General features: G+C 40.7%; 3 protein-coding genes across 6 annotated transcripts; 2 read left to right on the plus strand and 1 right to left on the minus strand.

Moving 5' to 3' along the window:
• Positions 1-1,735: 1,735 nt before the first annotated feature.
• KLHL23 (kelch like family member 23) lies at positions 1,736-8,358 on the plus strand. Its single transcript, XM_009087975.4, has 3 exons — positions 1,736-3,047; positions 4,611-4,763; positions 5,279-8,358. Exons 1-3 carry the CDS (start codon positions 1,835-1,837, stop codon positions 5,587-5,589), a joined length of 1,677 nt encoding a protein of 558 aa, XP_009086223.1. The 5' UTR covers positions 1,736-1,834; the 3' UTR covers positions 5,590-8,358.
• A 196-nt stretch (positions 8,359-8,554) lies between these two features.
• Positions 8,555-17,304, plus strand: SSB (small RNA binding exonuclease protection factor La). The gene is given in 13 exon segments (XM_030241647.2): positions 8,555-8,643; positions 11,676-11,750; positions 13,263-13,366; positions 13,529-13,703; positions 13,855-13,962; positions 14,053-14,153; positions 14,364-14,435; positions 14,519-14,561; positions 15,168-15,255; positions 15,258-15,307; positions 15,676-15,859; positions 16,022-16,153; positions 16,850-17,304. Coding segments are annotated over 12 exon segments (1,221 nt in total). The 5' UTR covers positions 8,555-8,643; positions 11,676-11,684; the 3' UTR covers positions 16,948-17,304.
• METTL5 (methyltransferase 5, N6-adenosine) lies at positions 16,961-21,707 on the minus strand. Of its 4 annotated transcripts, none has more exons than XM_018911519.3 (8): positions 21,382-21,707; positions 20,882-21,003; positions 20,116-20,230; positions 19,512-19,693; positions 19,055-19,137; positions 18,726-18,777; positions 18,000-18,049; positions 16,961-17,073 (listed from the first exon to the last, which is right to left on the minus strand). In XM_018911519.3, exons 1-8 carry the CDS (start codon positions 21,552-21,554, stop codon positions 17,026-17,028), a joined length of 825 nt encoding a protein of 274 aa, XP_018767064.1. In that variant the 5' UTR covers positions 21,555-21,707; the 3' UTR covers positions 16,961-17,025. The 4 variants fall into 4 exon arrangements, with proteins under 4 accessions (XP_018767064.1, XP_009086224.1, XP_018767065.1 ...); XM_009087976.4 differs by having other exon boundaries at positions 21,377-21,436; XM_018911520.3 differs by having other exon boundaries at positions 21,306-21,423.
• Positions 21,708-21,941: the final 234 nt, after the last annotated feature.

The raw sequence follows: 21,941 nt of genomic DNA on the forward strand, positions 1-21,941 counted from the left end.
TTACCCCATTCAATAAAAGTGTGGACTTTTCTGAAGCACCTCAATTACCAAAATTTTCCACGTTTGGTTACAATGGAGGGGAGATGAGTATCTCCAAAGAGTGGAGCTGGTTGAAGCTGGTAGCCCAGCCAAAAGAAAGGGAAAAGCTCCTTCAAGGGAATTCAGTAGTAAGTGGTGTTGACCTCCTGCCTTGCTCTCTGTGAGGGAGATGACTTAGGGAAATAAGATAAGGAAATAAGGGGAAAAAATGCATAACAAAAGTCATATCTGTATGGGAAATGTTCTGTATGGTAGCAGGTGTGCTGTCATACATCACGACTGTGTGAGTACTTAGCCTTAGTACTGTGTGCTAGTGCAATAGCCAAGACTTCAAAGTTCCTGCTTGTCCATAGGAAACTGATTAAATTAAAATGCAACCAAAACAAAGCTGTTGGCATGGGGATGTAAAAAGACTTAGGGCTGCTCAAGAGAATTTTCTGGATAAGGAAATGGAGTAATGTAGCTGAGGGAGAGGCCCAGACAGCAGGGCTGTTGTAATTACTGTGTTACACTACAACACTCCAATTCTCTGGGCTAACAATGCATCCAGAGGGGTTGAAAAAAAGGAAGGCATAGATGTGTGTAGGTGTGGGGAAATTATGGTTTTGTGGGTTTTTTTAATAGTTTTGATCATTTTGTCTCATGTTACTGTGTAAAGGCCAAGGGACCCTTTGGATCGTGGTGCAGAGTTAGCATGGAAGGAAGGATGGCAGAAGGGTATGACCATATACACTTTCCTGTTTGGATTGCCTTAGTTCATACTTCTGCTGAGCATTGTGGCAGAAATACCACCAGTAATTAAAAGAAAAATATGATGCTTTTTCATCTGTGTTGAGTGGGAACTATCAAAATTTCTCCTTTTGGGTATTGCTGGCACTTAGCTAATAGTAATATTCACCTCCTTTTGGTTGAAGAAATTACTGGCAGTTCTTTCAATCTCCCTGCTCTGGTAGAGCAGGGAGAGCCTGGCTGCTGGATGCAAAGAATCTGAACCCTGCTGCAGATGGAGAGCCCACAGCTGCTTGAACCCGGAGGATGCTGTGTTTCAAATAAAGAACATGTGTAGCTAGCAGGAAAAAAAAAAAAAACTAAATTGTGAATCACATTTTCAGGAGTTTTAAAAGCCAATATAGCCTTCTTCCTGAAAAATTTACTTGTAGTTGGAATCTGTTTGTGGGCATAATTTGTTGCTGTTTTTGCACCCTGCCAGATTCAGGAGTTTGGAGAGAACTGCGGCTGCTCCCTTAGACTCCTGCTCTCCGGTAATGGGGGAGCCCAAGGAGCTTGCTGCTCTTCCCAGTATGGCTCCTCCAAGCGCCCTGGGAGCGCGGGGCGCCCCTGCGAGAGGCGGCTTTAGGTCGCTGACAGCGGTGGCCGAGGCCCCTCGCTTTGTTGTGTGGCTGAGTGACACCGAGCTGGTGACGCTCCCCAGGCATCTGCTCCTGTCCCTAACACCGCCGGGCCTTCTGTCACCACGGCAGACAGCCTTTAACCCCTGCCCCGGGGTGGGGAGCGCCCGGATGGCGACGGCAGCGGCTCGGGCCGGACCTTTGCGAGGCGAGCGGGCGCGCGGGGGCCGGGCTGAGGGGTGCGCGGGGGGGGGGCCGGCAGGGCACCAAAATAGGATCTCTCGCTGCGGCCCCGCTGCTCCCTCCCTCCGGCTCTTCCAAAGACGGTCAGGGGCCGCCGCGGGCTGGGAGCCCCCTAAGCGCCGCGCCGGGCGGGTCCGCAGCCAAGGGCGGCCGGGCTGAGCGGCGCTGCGCGGACAAAGCGGCGGGAGCTGCGGGGCGCGGCGATGGCCGCGACCGGGCAGGAGGAGTACTCGTACCTCTACAAGGACTCCGCGCACCCCGCCGGCTTCTTGGAGGCGTTCCGGGCGTTTTACCTGGACGGGCTGTTCACCGACATCACCCTGCAGTGCGCTTCGGGGGTCATCTTCCACTGCCACAGAGCTGCCCTGGCAGCCTGCAGCAGTTACTTTAAAGCCATGTTCACAGCCGATATGAAAGAAAAATCCAAAAACCAGATCAACCTTCCTGGGCTCAGCCACGCAGTACTGGAAGCTCTCGTGAATTATGCATACACATCACAGATCCAGATAACAAAGAGAAATGTCCAAAGCCTACTCCAGGCTGCAGATCTGCTCCAGTTCGTGTCAGTAAAGAAAGCCTGTGAGCAGTTTCTGGTAAGGCACTTAGATACTGACAACTGCATTGGGATGCACTCCTTTGCTGAATATCATGATTGCTCGGAGCTGGAGAAAGAGTCCAGAAGGATTTTGTTATGGCAGTTTGAAGAAGTGTGGAAGCAGGAAGAGTTTCTGGACATTGGCAAGGAGAAGCTCTCTTATATTCTCTCCAGGGAGAATCTCAATGTTCAGAAAGAAGAGGCAGCCATTGAAGCTGTCATTAAGTGGGTGGCACACAACGTGGAAGGAAGAATTGAAGACATCTGTGAAGTGCTGAGCTGCATCAAATTAGACTTAGATAACGTGTATTTGAGGTCAGCTTTAAGCCTGCAAAACAAATGCCGACTCAATGACAGTAAGATAAGGTCACTCATATATAATGCCCTGAACCTCAATCCCAAAGGTCTTTCCAGAAGATCCACAGCAGCCATGTACGTAATTGGAGGATATTATTGGCATCCCTTATCAGAAGTGCATGTTTGGGATCCTTTAACCAATACATGGGTCCAGGGAACAGAGATGCCAGATTACACCAGAGAGAGCTATGGGGTCACTAGTTTGGGACCAGACATATATGTGACAGGAGGTTACAGAACAGAGAGCATTGAAGCTCTTGACTCCGTGTGGATATATAACAGTGAGAGAGATGAGTGGACAGAAGGCTGCCCCATGCTCGATGCAAGGTATTACCACTGCGCCGTTTCCTTGAGTGGCTGCATTTATGCATTGGGAGGGTACCGAAAGGGAGCTCCAGTCCAAGAAGCTGAGTTTTATGATCCTTTAATACAGAAATGGCTTCCCATTGCAAACATGATCAAAGGTAGGTAAACTTTTGTATGGTGTCTGCCTCCAATGTAAATTCTTTTGTATTTGCCATATTTAAGTGCCATGGAAACATTTAGGATTTGATCCAAATTTTAGAGAAGTCCATGGGAATTTTCTGTTAATGTTGATGGGCTTTGGTTCAGGTCTTCACTACCCAAATAACCACAACCATCCAAATGCTATGCTGGGCTGTGCCATAGAACAGCGCATAGAAAACTAAGTGGTAGTCTCAGTTTAATTTTGCCTTCTTTCATGAGTAACATTTCTGTTCAAATTAAAAAGAAATCAGAAAACTACCCAGGATAAGAGTCCATTCAGTACGCAATCAAAGAGCAAGCTCCAACAAAGGGATTGTATTATTTTCCTATGCAATTTTCCATGCAGTCATTTATAAAGGTGTCATAATTTACAACTTCTTGCATGGAGTTCACTCCTATTTTTGTGTATCATCTGTTCAGGATCCTTTGTTTAATCTTTAGTGTGAGGATAATGAAAAGCACTAATACCTCTTTCTAGCAGCCAAAGTAGTGATCTACTAAAAATGTATAAATCACAGCCTAACCAAAGGGTACTGACTCTGACATGAGCTCAGTTGGTCAGAGTCCGGTGCTAAATAATGCCAAGGTCACCGGTTTGATCCCTGTATGTGCCATTCACTTAAGAGTTGGAGTTGATTATCTTTCTGGGTCCCTTCCAACTCAGACTATTCTGTGATAATTTGTAACAGTAACAACAATACTACAGTTATACATTTTATCATACATTTTTATAAATGAATGCAAATATTTATAATTAGTTATAAAAATTTATTGTATGTTAATGCGACATAATATTTTTCTATGTACAGGAGAATTTTTGGATGTATATGTAAATGAAAAAAAGGCAGGCTTTTACAACTTTCTCCATTGTTTGTTTTCCTCAGACATTGCTACTATTTTATTTTTATTTCCCTCAAAAGTAGAAATGTTTTGCTAATCCTATGAGTTACATATTCTACGCAGTTGTTTTGTCCAGTTTTTATAAGTGTGAAACTAAGATGCTCAGACCCCCCCTTTCCTTTATTTCCTTTTGTTGTCCTAGAGATGGAGTTAGAATGGCTCCATTCGGTTTGTGTCCTTGTATAAACAATAGCTTAATTAGTAATACCATGAGAGTGACCAAAAGTATCAGAAAAGATACTCTGAGACACTGAACAATCTCAACTCTCATTGTCTTTGCTCTTGCCATCTAAATGATTCTAACTTAGTGAAACAGTGAAACTAATTGCCTATTCCAAAATCAGTGAGACAATCTGATTTTACTTACTCTCTAAAAATCCTGTGAACTATTGGGTGGCTGTATCATGTGCAATATATATTGGTTACTGCAGTTTTATTCAGTAATTCTTGACTTTTTCTGATATCTTCATAAATCTGTTTTATTCACATTCAGTTAAATACTTGCAAGCATATAATGTTAATAACTATTAACAAATAATTTGAAATGGAGTTATGGATGGAAGAAACCATGGTTATTGCGAGCAGTCTGAATGCATGTTTGACTTCCATACTGTGAACAGGAGTTGGAAATGCCACTGCCTGTGTCCTGCATGAAGTCATCTATGTCGCTGGAGGTCACTATGGTTACAGGGGAAGCTGCACCTACGATAAAATCCAGAGATACCATTCAGGTAGCAATGAGTGGAGTATAGTCACCACAAGTCCACATCCAGGTAAATAATTTCTCTAACAAACATAGAGCTTGATTCGATTACTTGTACCTGGGAGTCCATAAGACCAGTTAGGGGTTTTTGACATATTCCTAATTAAAAAAAGAAATGCCTGTCGGATAACAAGGGCTGTTTCCAAACTCTGAAAGTGGAAAGGAGGACCCTCTTCAAGTATCTGTTCTATAGAAATCACTATATAAATACTGAATTAAGAAATGTCCACATTCTATTAAACAATATAACCTTCTGTAAAACCTAGCTATTCATTGACATTTGGCAAAAACTATTTATGTTCATTTTAAAAGGGTTTTCTCTATGTTCTACATCTAGTAACAGTTAGATTTGAAAGCAATTTTTTACTGAGTACTAGCGCTGTAGTGTAGTAGAAAATCCTGAGGTGCCTCCTAAGCTCAATGAGGACATTCAGCTGCCTTAGTGGTGCCCAATGTTTGTCATGTACTTGCAGTTTAAGTTAATGTTATCGTGCTGAGTTGTGCTATATTCCTTTCTTTCTGAAGAATATGGATTGTGTTCAATTACGTTACAAAACAAGATCTATTTTGTGGGTGGACAGACCACGATCACTGACTGCTATGACCCAGAGCAAAATGAGTGGAAGCAGATGGCTCACATGATGGAGAGAAGGATGGAGTGTGGCACGGTGGTTATGAACGGATGCATCTATGTAACAGGAGGATATTCCTATTCAAAAGGAACATACCTGCAGAGCATTGAGAAATACGACCCTGAACTGAACAAATGGGAAGCAGTAGGTAATCTTCCCAGTGCTATGCGGTCACATGGCTGTGTCTGTGTGTATAATGTGTAAGCATTTAATTTTCATCTTGCTGTTACAGAAAACAGCAGATGCAGTATTCATAACAGCACTGATTACCTCATGAGGAGTTGTCTAATACAATCACTTAGTACACATTATTAATAACTAAGTGTAATTTGTTCTCATTTTAAACAACTCAGAAACAAAAATGTGGTAACAAGATTTCCATCTATTTTTCAGTCCAATTATTCTTTGTCATGGAAGTTCTCAAACTGCTCTCTTATAATACTTTGTACAGCAACATAGGAACTACTGTGAAAAATGGATTTGTTTTTGTTAATCACTGAATGAAACTATGACTTGGTGCTGAGTAAAGCCAAACAAATACAGTTCTAAGGACTACTGGCCTTAAGATGAAATCTTTGTATTCTGAAGGTAGCTGTAGAAATGGACCGTTGACACAAGCTAAGTGTATGGCATATGCAGGGCAATATCACTGGGATAACTAGGTTATCAGATTCAGAAATGAGCATTTACAGCATGCCTATTAACTCTACCTTCAAGTGCCAAAGCAAAGAAGAGCTTAGGCTAGGAATGAGGGAAGAAATGTTGGTAATAGCCCCAGAGCACAGGCCAAAAGCATGCACTAGTTTTCCTGAAGGAGAAGTAAAAGAGCATTTCTCTTTCCCTTTCTCACATTCTCTTTGACATTGCCAGTGAGAAATGAAAAAAGACTCTGCAAGGCTTTGCAATGGGATCTTTGGCTGATGCACAGGTATTTGTAGTTTGGGTGTTTTTGTGAGGGGAGGGCTGTTCAGAGAAAACCCTTAATGTGTTAACTCTTTTTTAATATCAATTTGAGATGTGTGCCTGTGTGGAATGGAAGGAGAAAATGAGAGAGACTGGAAAATTAACATCTGCCTGAGACTCAAACTTCTCTACTTTGTTTAATGCCATTTGATCTTTTCTAAACTGTGACTTGAGCAAAGGTAACAACTAAAGAAACTTGTCAAAGTATGTTATGCATGAAGAAAAACCATGATCTATAGGATTGATTTATTTATTATTTCTCTCAAAATTTAATATGAGATCTTCAAATTCTGTGTAGAAAGTGGATTTTTGTAATGTGATTTACAGACAAACAGATCACACTCTGTGGCCTGAGAGTGGTGATTCAAATGAAGAAATGCTTTGGGGAACAGAGAAGGCTCTTTTAGCACTGATCTCCCAATCCAGTTTATAAAATGACTGCACAGAGAGCTGTTAGGCATTGGTGTGAGAGGCAGGGACAAGACAGGGCTGCCGTAGGGTGTGGTGGGAACTTCCTACACCAGCACTGCTATCTAAAAAGAATTTTATGTTTTACTGGATTTCTCACATACAAATAAAGGACTTTTCCAAGCAGTAAGCTCTGAGTTTATAATATTTCTTTTGCTTGATCATAAGCATGTTCAGCTTTTTAAAAATTCTTTCACATTTTTATGCTATTTCTGACTTGCATTTGACTGCTGGTAGCAGGTGGCACTCAGCTCTGGCTTTGATGTGAAGTTCTGTGGTGTATACGTACAGTTCTTTTTTTGATATTTTCGTATGCTGCCTCACTATGTCAGAAGCTTGTGTGTGTGTTCAGTGTTTTGCTTTATTCCCATCTCACTGAGATCTATTTAGGGATCCCATGTAACTTGTTTAGAGACTCTAAAGAGTGGTGAATTGAACTCTGAGGCTGTTTGAAATGTGTGGGCCAGGCAGGTGAGCAAGACATAAAATGAATTTGTTTCTCCTGGAAATCTCCACAGCTGACAATTGCTCAAGGGCAGGTGGAGATTGAAAGGACAACATCACAAGAAAATGAAGGTGATCTTTGTATTGAATGAAACCACACTGAACCCAATGTGTTTGTGTAATTTTTCAGTGCAAATTATGTACCCATGAAGCTTCATGTTTGTTGAAAAACACAAGCATAGAACAGCTGCTTGTGGCTGGCCTTGAGATTCATTCTGGTCTGAATCCAACAGTCCTGAGTCAGTGAAAGGATCTAAGAACAAGGTGAGGACTAACAAAACCAAACCCCTAAGCATCCACTTGCCAACTGCTAGCAAACTAGGTGCTTGTTGTTGGTGAAAGACAGTGCTGTTCCAGGGCTGGGGCACAGGCACAGGAAGCTGGACTCTGCTTTGTGCCCCTGGGCAAGCTGCAGGCAAGCAAATGCTGCTTTTTGGCTTCAGTGTTTAGTGCAAAGTGGAAAAAAAGCCTTTAGTTCTCCCCTATCAGGAAAGAGTTTGTTGGTCTGGCATAAATAAAAGTTCAAGAAATTACTGCTTAGTACTTGAGTTGAATCCTAATTTCTGAGAGATTTTCAATGCATTAGAATAAATGGAGAGAAGGATAAGTTCAGACTAATGGTTAAATTTCAACTGGTGCTATTTTTCACAATAACCTACAAGGCCCTTTTAAATTAACTTATGTAGCACATCCCAAGATGTGCTGCAACCACGTCTTGGGCAGAGGCATTAAAATGAACTCAGCAGGAGGAAAATAGGATTCTGACCCCTGGTCAGAAGCCTACAAGGAATCTCTCAGCCATTTCTGTAATATGTTTTTAAAAACTGTTGAATGTAAACACTGAATTATTGTGCTATTGGACCTGTGCTATGGTAGACACTGTTTTACTGTTTCACCTATAAACTAGAAAATTAAGTAATGTGGAAGTCAAATCAATTGTAAAGTCAATACTATTGCTTAAAATTTTCACTTCTGATTCCCATGTTTGTAGCTCTACAGATAGCCACAGTATATATGTAGTGTTTAAGTGAATGTTTGCAACACTTAATAAATGTGAATATACCACTACTGTACAAATTCAAGTTGTTACTTTTTGCTCCCAGGGCGCAAAAGCGGCGAACAGAAAGGCTGAGCACAGTCCCCGCTCGCACGGCCCCCGCGAACGCGCGCTCCCGGCGCGGGGCGGGGCCTCGCTGTGGCCCCTCCTCCTCCCCGCCCCGGTAGTGGCGCGAGCGTGAGGGGCGGGCGGGCCGCGGGGGCTGCTGGGCTGCGCGGCGCCGACTCGCGGTCTCTGGAGCGGCGGAGCGGGGCCCGCGCGCGCAGGTTCGTGTGGGGCCGCTCCCGGCGGCTCCCGGGCGGCGCCGCTCCTTGGGCGTGCCCCGCCGGGCTCGGTCCTGCCGAGGAGCGCCGGGCCGCGCCGGGGCAGGGCTGGCGGCGGGGCGCGGCGGCCGGGCCGGGAGGGAGGCAGGGAGGGTTCCCGAAGCAGGGGAGCACGTGCCGTCTGTGCCCGGCGGAGGCGTGGAGCGGGCCCGGCCGTGCCGCTGCCGCCGCGGTCACTTCCCGCCTGCAGCGCTTCCCGCGGCGCTCGGTGCGCGCTGCGGGGCTCGGGCTCTGCCGGGGAAGCGGAGCCGGCGGCACCGCTCCCGCCGCGGGGAACCGGGCCCGGCCCGAGGGCAGCGCTCCCGCTCCCGCCGGGTTGAGGTGTCCGCTGGGCGGGAGGCTGGGCCACGGAGCCTGAGGCTGTCGAACAGGGCTATGTTGCCACTGCAGACATGTAAAAGTGTCAACAGGAAACTGATGGTCTCCTGGCACAGTTCAGAGACCGACATTTCAATTACTTAATTCTAAGGATTTTTTTCCTACATTGCACTGATTCTACTCAAAAAAATCTGTTTAAGTTAACATCTGTGAAAAGGTGTGGCCGTAATTAATCCTACCCTTGAATAAAAACCGCGCTCAGACCTCTTATGCAGGCGTTCCTGAAGGAGGCATAATATGAGTAACAGATCATGTTACCTTATCGGGAATACCTTTCTTATTAAAAAAAAAACTTGTCACTCTATTACAGTAATGGTAGATTAATCAGCCCTGCAACTAAACTTTGTCTTGAGCTTGAAACTAAATGTCTGGTAAGAGGAAAATCTACTTGTGTTCTTGTGGGATGACTTAGCTAATACAGTGTGGGATCTAATTGTTCTAGTTATGAGGGTTGACTGTAATTGTTTATAATTTAAACCTAATGGCTACTTGCTTTATTTTAACCTGCTTTTTTATGTTTAATGTGGTACTGATACAGATTTTTGGCATCTGGAAGGAACAAGTCAGTATAGTTTATTAAGAAAGCCCTTAAAGTCTTCTGTAGAATTTTGCATTCAGTTCAGACTGTGATTGCTGTTCATAGGAGCTTTTTATCAGTCTTCACTGCTGCACAGCAACTGAAAACTATTGATCTGGAAGCTGTCTTGTGCCAAATGACTGAGCTAAAGAGTCTGAAGTGAGCATGTGCATATGCAAATGCTAGAATTTCTCTTAAATTAGAAGGCTGCTTCTGCTTTTGTTCTAAATAGGTTAGAGCTCAATCACTGAACTGAATTCCATGCATGGCAAGTTTGATTCTTTCTTAGTCTTCCCTACTAAGACGACTAAGTTTGTTACTTGCAGCTGAAGGGATGTTTTTTAGAAAAACTTTTCCATATGTAAGACTTATTCTAAAGGACTTGTCCTAAGTATTGTGTTGGATCATGCTTTTTGGTATTGACCTTGAAAACACTGCTAAGGAAGTAGACTTTTTTTTTTCTCTTCTTAACAGTGAAGCTGAGCCTTATGTGGAAATTGAGTTTTTAGTTTTGAGTATTTTGATACCTGGGCTGAGGCAGACTAGGACAGTAGTCAGAGACTGCTCTTGTAGGTTGCCATTAAATTAGATCAGATTGGGTATAATGTAAAATAGAACACAGATTTCTCTCACAAGCAGGGTGCTAAGACAGTACCAGCACCTGAATGGTGGTGAAGCAATAGTCTCCTGTAGTCAGGGTGGCTCATGTGGGTGCTCCAGCCTGGATTTGTAAAGTGCTTTATAGGAAAATGGATCACACTCAGCATAGCTGGCAACTAACACTTGCTGAAATAATGCTTTAAAGAGTGTTACAGTGTTAGGGACAGGTGCAAGTACAGCACCTTTCAAGGCTGTAAGTGCTGAAGAATTGCAGGTAAGTTCCAAGGACTGAATGTGGCTTTGAGATCAGGAAGAGGAGGAAATGGCAGTACTGCAGACTGCAGTAAGCTGAACAGTTACTGAGGAATTAAACTATTAAAATAAGAAGATGAGACTGCCTACGGGGCACTGTGATGAAGAACATAATTTCCTGTAACAAGGGCACCTCGGGGGAGTTTTCCCTGCTTCTGTGTTGCCGGTCATCTAGATGCTCTGGAAGATGTTACTGCCCTGCAAGTAGCAGAAGGTGTATGGTCAAATCTCCCAATAAACCAGTCAAGACATGAGTGCAAAACCATCTTTGCCGGCAGCCTTTGTGATCGCAGATCTATGAACTGGAGTAATACAACCAAGAAACCTCTTTATCTTCTGCAGCTGGATTTAAAAAGTGTGTTAGTGCTCAAAGAAAGAAAGAAGAAATCTCTGCTTCATAGTTCAAAACTGAATTCAAACTAATTTCTGACTGCTTCATAAAGATACATTTTTTTCTCAAGGATTAATCTTCACACTCTATCCTTATCTTAAAAGCAACTAGATAGAAAATATTTGATCCCAGTTCATTTTCTGGCCACTAGCTGCTTTCGTAGTGACTGCATCTGAGGTACTGGGATTATACACTTGCTGACAGTTGAGTAAAGTTACTTCCAAGTTAAATGTCATATGTTATAAAGATACTTGATTCACTATTCAAGCAGAACTGCAGTGAAGACACATTTGTAAAGGAGAGAACGAGACATCTTTAGGATGTGTCAGTAAATGCAGATATTTTCATTCCATCCTCCAGTAAGTTCTCGGAACTTTCCAAAGATTAAACAGGAGACAGAAACTTCAGAAACACTTTCTCATTATACTTATGTAGGAATTTAGCATTTCCTAAATTTTATCTTGACTGCTGAATGCCAAATGCTGCCCTAACAACCAAAGTGAGGGGATTTTTTTTCCCCAGTTGTTTCATAGTTTCCCCTTGGAGTTCTAAAGTCATGTTAATAGTTGCTTCACAGACATAAATGTATGGATAATGAACTTGACTGTTACCTTATTTAGATGAGGCTGCAGTGAAATGCAGTGCTACATGAATGTAAGTCTGTAGAAAATAGTATTCAAAACTTTGTGGTTTTGCTCTGTATTCTCTTCAAAACAGTTGGTGAAAATGGCTGAAAATGGAAATGGTGAAAACATGTCTATCTTGGAAAGCAAAATCTGTCAGCAAATTGAGGTGAGTTCAGTTTATAGTTTGGGATCTGGACTGAGGTGTTTTGGGGACATTCATTGGCAGGGGCTTGGCTAACTGGAAGCTGCCTTTATTGGGAGTTAGACTCGAATCTTCAGCTTTTTAAAAAATGTCAGAAGTCTGTAACAGGTATTTAACACATTAGGAGAGTCATAATTGTAGTTTAAGTTGGAAGCTATACTTGTCTAGAGTTGCTTGTATGAACATCATTTCAAAACAGAAAAGGTTTAATTTGCTAGGATTTAGGTGTTATAGCAAGTGAATCATTAAACAATTTACTACCATGTTTGCTGGGGTTATTCTACATGTGCAAATAGGAGAGTGCACTTTAATTCTAGGTGCCTTCATTTTTGTGGGGAAAAAACCCTCCTCCTCTGCAATATCTGCTGGTCAAAATAGTAGCACACTGCATAACTTGCTATTATGATTTACTGCTTTGTTATTTATTGCTACAAATTACAACTAAACTTATATACCTACTTTGGATTAACTCTGTCTCTAGAGGCTTGCAACGTTACCCTACAACAAAAAACCTGAGCCCATTGCTTTAAATGGCCTGTAGAACAAAGCCACTTTCCTGAAGGACAAACATGTAGCTGCACGTGAATGTCCATTAACAAACAAAATGTGGAGATTCCTCAACCTCTGAATTTTGTTGGTTTGTTATATATAAATATAAAAAAAACAGCTGACAGAAGTTGACAAAACCAGACTTTTGGTAATATGAGTTTGAGATGTACTAGAGGACGAGGCAGTGTTGTAAAACCTGCACTGACTTTTCTTAGCACCACGGTATTGGTGAAAATATTCCGGCTCACCTTATGGTTTCAAGTATTTGACCTTTGCTGGATGACTGCAGGGAAAGAATTTGATTAACTTGTCTGTCTTGAAGTGAATTGTCTTGCCATGCCAGACAAGATATAAATAAGAACATAATAATTAAAAATGAAAGAATGATTCCTTTATCTTACAGTGTTTTCTTGAATGAAACCTAGAAATTCCAGTCTGTGTGTACAGTTTTTCAGTATGCCAATACAATATTCTTGCATATATGCTCCTTATTTAAGGAGTACAACGTGGATCTGCTGGTGACAAATTTGACTTTTGACTCTGCACAGCTTGATCAGAGTGATAAATGCTTCTCATATTAACAGAATAAGCTTTGCTCCTTTCCTAAACAAAACTGCATTCTATATTTGCCTCATTAATTCCATTGGATGAAGCACTGTTTGGTGTGGGGCTGGTTTGTTTGGGTTTTTGTGGGCTTGGTTTCTGGTGATTATGTTTTTACAGCTTACACATTGCAATTATCTTTTAACAAAGTATCACATTAGAGCAGGAAGTAATAATTTCAGAATTCCCAATTGTTCAGATTGATTAATTAATTTTGGTATATCTCCATCTACTGCAGTAAGCTGTTAGATGAAAACGAGATTTTAAGACTGAAAATTTAAAGACACATCTCTCTTTCCTCCCCTTCCCCCTTCCTTTCTGCAGTACTATTTTGGCAATCACAATCTCCCAAGAGACAAGTTTCTAAAGGAACAGATCAAACTAGATGATGGCTGGGTGCCTTTAGAAGTAATGATCAAATTCAACAGGTAAAGCAAAGTACAACTAATGTGGATAAGAGTAACTTTCAGCTACCTATCTCTATTTGGGGCCAAGTGTTCCTGATATGCATTTATTTTTCCATCTCTTTTTTAACATCTGGCTTCAATTTTGCCTGTGTATTTGTAATAACCTGTCTGCTTACTCAATAGGTTAAGTCGCCTTTCAAAAGATTTTGGTGTTATTGTAGAAGCACTGAGAAAATCCAAGACTGGTTTAATGGAAATAAATGAAGACAAAACTAAAATCAGAAGATCTCCAAATAAACCCCTTCCTGAATTAAATGACCAGTATAAGGCTGCAATTAAAAACAGATCTGTATACGTTGTAAGTAAATTTTTCTTTACTTTGTGCTGTCCTGCATGACTTTAACTGATAACCATCTGAGAGTAAAGCTTGAGTTAACTCATTCTATAGAGGTTATAATTTTTAAGAGTCACTTTGTGGCGTATAATTGAAGCTCATTGCTGTCTTGCAGAAAGGCTTTCCACTAGATGCTACTCTTGATGATATCAAAGAATGGCTTGAGGATAAAGGTCCAGTTGAAAATATTCAAATGAGGAGAACATTGCAGAGAACGTTTAAGGTAATGATGAGCATTTAGCCCTGGGGCAGGGATCCCTCCTGGACAACATTCTGTTCAGTTACTCTAACAACATCTCTTCTCATTTAACAGGGCTCAATATTTGCAGTTTTTGATAGTGTTGAATCTGCTAAGAAGTTCACAGAGATACCAAATCAAAAGTACAAAGACACAGAGCTGATAGTACTTTTCAAGTAAGTCCACTTAACTGATACATGAACTAACAGTGGCCAGGGGTGGATTTACACAAGAACTAGGCTTGGCCTGAGAAGTGAGTTTTTGATGGCATCAATAGATGTACCTTTTGGGGACTGAGACTTAGCATCTCAGCTTGGAAAAATAATTTCAACTGTTTCACATCTATTTTAACAGCATATTTTAAATTAACCTATATTCTGTTGAAGGGAAGAGTATTGTACAAAGAAGAATGAAGAAAGGAAACAAAATAAAGTAGAAGCGAAAGCAAGAGCTAAACAGTGAGTCATTGACAATCAAAGTGTGTATCTTGCTTGCCTGACCATGCTTGAACTGACTTATAACTAATTTAACTTTTTTGCAGGGAAAAAGAAGAAAAGCAGAAACAAGCAGCAGATGCTGAAATGGTATGGGTTTCTTAAATCACCTACATTTTACAAAGCTAACATGGAATATTCTGTTTGAAATGTTCTAATATAGAGCACTGTCTAGAAAGTCACTTCAGTTTTTCCAACTAACTTAGAGTAAGAGTGTTTTGTCATGGTGTTTTAATATTATTTTCAATAGACTAATTTTGTTTAAAGGCTCAGGTCCTGAATTTACATTATTAGGCATGTTTGCCTGTTCAGTGTTCCTGAAAGCACCATTGAGATGATGGTTCTTCTATGGTATTTAAAGGATCCATTAAGGATTTCATCAGTATTATATACATTTTCAACCTATCAGCCTTCATAAAGCTGTTTTGTAAAATTTAAAGAGTGTAATTAATATGGAAAGGAGTCCTAAGTTCCATGTAAGTGTATCACAGAAAGCAAAGAAAACTCAAAGGAGGGGACACACACTGTACAAGACTTGGACATCAGCAGAACTAGGTTATGTAGGAAAAATGCTTGAATTACTGTAACTTTAGCTGCTTGTTTGTCGCTATCATGTTTAATAGGATGAGGGGGGGGAATATCAATATTCAAACTTGACTCTTCAGTGATAAATGTGGGGTTTTTAATTGAATTTAGAAGTCTCTGGAAGAAAAGACAGGATGTCTTTTGAAGTTTTCTGGTGATCTAGATGACCAAACATGCAGAGAAGACCTCCATGAAGTATTTCCGGTCACGGAGAAATCAAGTGGATACACTTTGTTAGAGGTGCAAAGGAGGTCAGTAATCTTAGACAAGGACTTAAGGTCTTGGTATTGAAGTTTGAAAATGAATGATTAAATGTTTGTTCTTTTATGTTATCAGATAAGTTATTGTCTTGTGAAATTGCAGAATATTTAGAGAATTAAATTTTTCCCTTAACTTCTTTCAAAAGAACAGATAAAGGTTCCAGCCTTCTTAGTTGATAAGGTCTAAACTAAGAATGATCATTAGCACAGTCTGAGGGCTTTGCTTCAGTCTAGTCATGTTTTACAATCATACAAGAATAATGGATTTGCTGAGGCACTCAACAGGATATATTGTTCATCATTCTAGCTTGATGTTTTTTCAGTAAGATTAAAATGCAAATGCCTCTCTTCTTTTAAAGGGAATTATCCTATTTAAGGATATTGCCAAAGAAGCTCTGGAAAAAGCCAGAGCAGCACATAATGAAAACTTGCAGCTCCGGAACAAGGATGTTTCATGGGAAGTGCTAGAAGGAGATGCAGAGAAAGACGCTCTGAAAAAAATCCTGGAAGATCAGCAGGAATTGCTGAAACAGAAATCAAAAGGTTCTCCCTCCTCTTAATAATTTAAGCCTTTTTAATGTCTTGGAATTGGTGGTGAAATTCACTCTTAAGTAGTCAATATATACTACATACTGTAAAGCAGTCTCTGCAGCTGTCCAATTAAAAGACAAATGATACAAAGTTCCTGATCTTCTATCTTCACAGGGCGCAAACTTAAAGGAAAAGGAAGAGGGGGAAAGATACCTCAGGGTGCACAAAAAGGAAAAATACAGTTTCAGGGCAAGAAAATAAAGTTTGAGAATGATGAAGAAGATGGTGAAAATGATACTAAAACAGGTATGTCATTCTGTGCACTTGATGCAGCTTATTCAATACTTTTACAGAAAGTAGCTCCATGTACTTGTGTTTCAGATTTGGCTCTGTAGCATTTCTGCCTTCCTTACAGTATTTGCCTTAAGAGTCTTGTGCTCGATTCCCTCCACAGCTGCCCAAAAAGCATATTAAGATAATTACTATATCGATATTAATTATCTATATAGTAGTATATAGATAAGGCTATACTGCATGTTTGTGTAAAATGTTATGCATTGAAACTTGGTGATTTTCAGCAGTATTGCACAACTGTACAGACTCAGTCTCTTGAGTGGTGCTTTTTTTCCCTTTAAAGATATGAGAAGATTTAATAGTTCGGCCCACCAGTATTTAGCTTGGAGCAGAGGAAGAGCTAAGCTCCTGTTCATTACATACATCACCTGCTTAACTAAAACTTAGTGAACCCTACTCCTGGTAGATTCTATTCCTTCATTTTCTTACCTGCCCTCCTGCTGTGGAGTTAGATGGGGTGAAGCTCTTCAAATGGGGCATTTTAGAACATCTAAAAGCTTTAGTCACAGTAATAAGCAAACCCTCTAGTGTAGCTGTGGCTGTAGATAACTGGGACTCAAACTTACGTGGTAGGAAGAGTCTGGGTTTTTTTCAGATTTCAGGCAAAGCTTTCCTTTACTCTAAATGACTACATATTCAATCTTGCAGAACCAGCAAGTCCCAAGAAGAGACCACTAGAGGAAACAGAAAAGGAAGAACCTGCACCAAAACAACTGAAAACAGAAAATGGAGATGGAAATCAGTAGTAGTCAAATAAAAGAATTTTTAAAAAATTAGTGGTTTTATTGTTCCATTTTCAATAGGTTTTAAATACATGCCTCAGTTCAGGATTTTTTGGCAGAAAATCTAATGAAATCCACTTCAATGTCAACCTACAATTGGAGAAAAGTTTCATTTTATTGGGTTACAGCTTTTTTTTTTTGTTTAAGAAGCATGCATACTGCTAACATCAAACCACCAAACTTTTCTATTTATAGTTTTGTTTATACTGTCAGATCTTCTCAATTTTTCTGGCATCTCATTTAAATGTAAAAGGTTTTGGACTTTGTAAACTTGTGGTTATGTTTAATAGCAGCTGGCAATAAATTGACACCTTAAAACTGCTTTCTACTGAAGCCTGGTTAATACAGTATAATGTTTCAACTGTGAAGTAGCGAAGATAAGGACAGACTTAAATAATTTTAAGTTCAAGTCACCAAGAGCATAGACAGCAGCTGATTAAAGCTTCTGTTCTTTGCTGCTCAACATACATACTTTAAAGTGTTCAACTATTGCTCACTCTCCTCTCTACTTTCCTTACAGTAAGGGATGGGAACACATGGCTTCCAGGCCAGCATTTAGTAGCAAGGAACTTACTGTGGGCTTAGGCTTCGATACTGTAGTGTCTTGACTGTATCTTTTAACAGTGAGCACAGGAATCCCTCCTGCTGCCCCCAGGCTGGCTCTGAAATAATGCTACTGCTGTAACATCCTTGTTCCTGTGGCTCTCAGCACTGCATTCACTCAAGTCTGAGCTGCAGCTAGGATTTGAGCAAAGAGCTATTAGGAGTTGAGTCGAGGCTACCCTTAGCTATATCACATCTAACTGCAGTGCTGGCTCTTAAGTTTTGTATATAGCTTTGAGTGGCATTATCATGATGCTTTTCCCTGGTCAGCTACAAAATGGAGTAACAGCAGTGATGTGACTGAATGCTGTGACCATTCTTCATCCAGTACATACAGCCCTAAAACTTAAATTTCATCACAGAAAATTTATTTACCTCAGCATTTTCTCAGTTATGTCAGGTTTTATACTTACTGATTTCTTCTTATGGAACTTGTATGATGCTGGTAAGTCAAACCTAAGTTCTGTGAACAGTATAAAGAATACATGTTAGACTAGGATGATGATCAGTCACTTAAGCCCTACAGCCATGTACTTCTGTTTCTAATGTCTGCATCTGTTGTGGCATGTCATATCTGTTTTATCTCTGCACTACATCACGACTAAACATTTAAGCTGTCCACATCAGACAATTAAGTGGATGGCAGTTGTGTTTCAAGCACTTGTGCAACTTCACATCTCAAGTTCTATGACTGTAAAAAGCATTTGGTTAGCAGAAGAACTGGGAAGATACTCAACTGGCAAAAATATTTAGATGGCTAAGGATAGGATGCTTTTTTTGTATGTGAGAACTGACCTGTGCTTCACTTTTCTTTTTCAGCAACATGCCCTTTGAAGCAGGAAGAGAGGTAACTACTGCTTGAAAACAAAATCTAGTGTAGAAACAAACCTAATTCTGCACAGAATACGTATTTCTCAGAGCTTTATTAGGTGCCTGCTTATATTCTAGCCAGGAAGCAAAAAATTTAAAAAAAATAATTTTAAAAAGTCTGCTAAAAAGAGGAAGACCTGTGTCATTTTTGTGTTAAATCAAATTTAAATTTATCTTGGGCTGTTATGACTGGCTGGTAGTGTTAGAGATAATGTACAAAACCAAAATGTTTTGGGGTTTTTATTCTGTTAAAAATAAATAAATATTACCTGCTAAAACTTCCATCTTCACGTCCCATTCTGCTGCTTTCTTTTGAATGTGCTACAATAGCAGATAGTTTAAAAATGAGCTTTTAAAATTATCTGTTTTATAAACCTATGTACTTAATAAGTCTCCTGTGCTTTTGGATTTTCAAACCCAAGCATTAGATTACATCATTATCTCGATGTATGTGAGATTGCAGATATTTGAGGTAATTAGTTTTTATCCCAAACATACCCCACAAAGTAGTTGACAAATCAGCGAAGCTATAGACATCTGTATAGACAAATACTTTGTTGTCTGGTTAGTTCTTGCCCTACTGAACTGAAGAACTTACCTGTCGTGTTGAAGTTTTGTGAAGGGAATATACAGCTGTTTTTGCCATTTGTAGAGCTGTTTTCAGAAAAATCATATCAATTCCTAAAAGAATAATCAAATTATTAGAATTGTTAAATGGAAGGGCAAAGATCTGCTTAATTTTTTCTGGAATAATAGCTACTTGAGAAAAAGCACTGAATATATTAAGGTACAGAAAGTATTTCTAAAACATACTCAATTGCTTTTAATAAAATAAAAATGATAGGGATATGAAATATCTAGTATTGTTTATTTCAAACTCCAGTGACTGTTAGTTACAATGCTGAAGTTGCTAATCTTAGGAAGTTGATTCCAGATAAACAAAACATTAGGAAATTAGAATATGTAACTAATAAACAAGGGAGATGTTTCACTGAAAGCATTTCCCTTGCTGCTTGGTTTGTAATAATTTCTAACTGAGCTTCACAATTACCAACCTTTGTTATGCTTGGTACCAAAAGGAGGGTTCATAATAACTGTGTCAAAAGTATCTGACATGCTGTCAGATAAAGAACAGACGTCACACTGAACCATGTTGACATTCATGAGCTCAAAGTCTTCAATATTGGTATTAAATATTTCCAGTGCATCTGCATCTATGTCAAGCCCCACACAGAATCTATTAAGAAAAGTGGCACATATTAGTTTACTACAAACTAAAATGGTGTTTAAATTCTACAGTAAGGGGTCTGTGTACACAACTTATTTTATCTAGGAAATGCAACAAGCATACATAATACATTCAGTGTTGATAAAAATTCAAGTACTTCTATTGTCCTTTCTCAAGTATAAATCTAAATTTTGTTAAGGAAGTTTCATGTGTTCATTTAATGCTTAGGGGGAGCGCAAATGACTTCCAAATTAATGACAGCTGTCCATCACTTTCACAGTATGAATGGCTATTGATAGTCAAAACTTGGTAAATATTAACCTGATTATAAACCTGAATTGTTTTAGTTCAGCATTGCTATGTTTTAATCTTACTTTCTACTCTTCTATGCCAGAAAGAACTATAACCAGAACTTAATATTAAACACTTACCCTGCTCCTAACATTGCACTTCCAATGCTGAGCATGCCACAACCACATCCTAAATCTGCAATTGTTTTGTTTTCAATATCATCAAAAGTATTGTGAATTGTATAAAGCATACATGCTGGGGGAAAAAAGCCCAAACAAAACAGGTCAATAATACCAAATATGAACGTGATTAATCAAGAAAAGCTGCGTCTGCCTTTAGAAAACTCTTAATTTTGCATTAGAAAACCCCTTTAGTTAAACTGATGTTCTCACTGCCTGTAATTCTTTTTTTCATTTATATGTGAGGAGTCACAAACATTTTAACAAATTACAAACTGTGGATCTTTGGTGGAGAGATAGAGCTCTGAGTATTGCTTGTGGAAAAAGTATGCCTCTAAACTTTTTGGGGGAAAAACAATAGAAGGATTTAAAATACAGAAAAGAGAATAATTAAGAGTATAGATGAGTGTCTGTATATATACTTTTACTGGTTTTGTGGGTCATGACATAGCTCCATCTCAGCTTCTACAGTTACAGATTAAGATTGCTTCTACAACATTATCTATTAGATTAATTAATTTGATTTTCGGATTGGACATTGTCTTAGGTTACATTTTTCAAACGAAGACTGACATTACCAGAATACTACTATACACATTCCTGCTGGATATACTTTCTTGACTACTTTCAGTGTAAAGCCTACAGACAGTGCAGTAGAAAAAACTTTATGAATTAAAAGTGTTGATGAAATAGGAAAAAAGAAAACAGTGGTGTGGGTCATCTCTACCTGCAATATGAGGTCTTGTTGGATACTGTTCAAGGAGTAGTTTTGGACTTTCAAAAGTATCAACTTGTTGAAGACAGCTTTCCAGTTCTTTAAGCTTTAATTTCTTCATGTTTATGGTTTTACTGAAGAAAATAATGTGTAATCAGTTACAACAATATAAATAAACTACGTATGATCTAAAATTATTTCATACTTAAAATCCCCTGGTACTCTTCAGCATCTCCCGGGTGCTTTCACACTCCCGTTTCCCGGGACGCACCTGGTGGAGCACCGATGATGGGGAGCGAGCGCGGACCCGGGCGGCGGCAGCCCCACTCCTCACGGCCTCCCGGAGTTCAGGCCCTGGGCTCCGCATCTACCGCCCGGGCCCGCTCGCCGCCCAGCCCTAAGCGAGGCAAGAGCTGAACCCCAGCGACCGCCCCACCTGCATCGCCCGCTCGCCCCACAGCGCCGTCCCCGTTGCGCCGGCCCTCGCTCGATACCGCGCCCACTCACCGCACCTCGGCCGGGCTGGGCCGGGCCGGGCGCTCCGAGCGCCACCGCGCACTTCCGACGCGCCGCCCCGCCCCTTCCCGGGCTGACGGGCACCTGCGGGAATGACACGCCAGGGAGCTTCCCCGTGTGTCGTTAACAAGTGCGAGCTTTGGTCTCGTTTATTATAAACACGAGACATTTTATTGCAGCCTTACGTGTCACCGCTGAGCGGTGCCTGAGAAAGAACCAGGGACACACCTGGCAGACCGGGCTTTCTCGGTGGTCCCGCTCCTGAGTGCCCTTAGGGACAGAACAAGGAACTGGAATTTTGCCGGTGCGCTGGGAAAAGCGGTCGCGGAGAGAAGAGTGACATTCACCTGGAACCGCAACGCGACACAAGCCGCCAGCAGACGGGCAGCCATAGGAAACGCAGGCAAAGCCAGAAGTGCGGCAGCTGCCTTGAGGCCCGTAGCTGTCGGGTAGAAGGTTACTGTCATTTAGGGATAGATTTTTACGTATAAGGCTTTCCATTGCACAGTTGAAAATCTGCCTATCGAGGTTTAAAACTGCCGATCGGTGTGCGAAA

This window comes from Serinus canaria, chromosome 7, assembly GCF_022539315.1.
Source record: "Serinus canaria isolate serCan28SL12 chromosome 7, serCan2020, whole genome shotgun sequence".
Lineage (NCBI taxonomy): Eukaryota > Metazoa > Chordata > Aves > Passeriformes > Fringillidae > Serinus > Serinus canaria.

Bases quoted from the DNA above. Each gene is read 5' to 3' on its own strand.
- KLHL23 (XM_009087975.4), top strand. From the start codon at position 1,835: ATGGCCGCGACCGGGCAGGAGGAGTACTCGTACCTCTACAAGGACTCC. The intron at 3,048-4,610 runs GTAGGTAAACTT...TACTGTGAACAG, and splicing joins CATTGCAAACATGATCAAAG to GAGTTGGAAATGCCACTGCC. The intron at 4,764-5,278 runs GTAAATAATTTC...TTCTTTCTGAAG, and splicing joins CACCACAAGTCCACATCCAG to AATATGGATTGTGTTCAATT.
- METTL5 (XM_018911519.3), bottom strand. From the start codon at position 21,554: ATGTCTCGTGTTTATAATAAACGAGACCAAAGCTCGCACTTGTTAACG. The intron at 21,004-21,381 runs GTGCGGTGAGTG...TATTTTCTTCAG, and splicing joins CCCGGCCCAGCCCGGCCGAG to TAAAACCATAAACATGAAGA. The intron at 20,231-20,881 runs GTAGAGATGACC...TTTTTCCCCCAG, and splicing joins AACAAGACCTCATATTGCAG to CATGTATGCTTTATACAATT.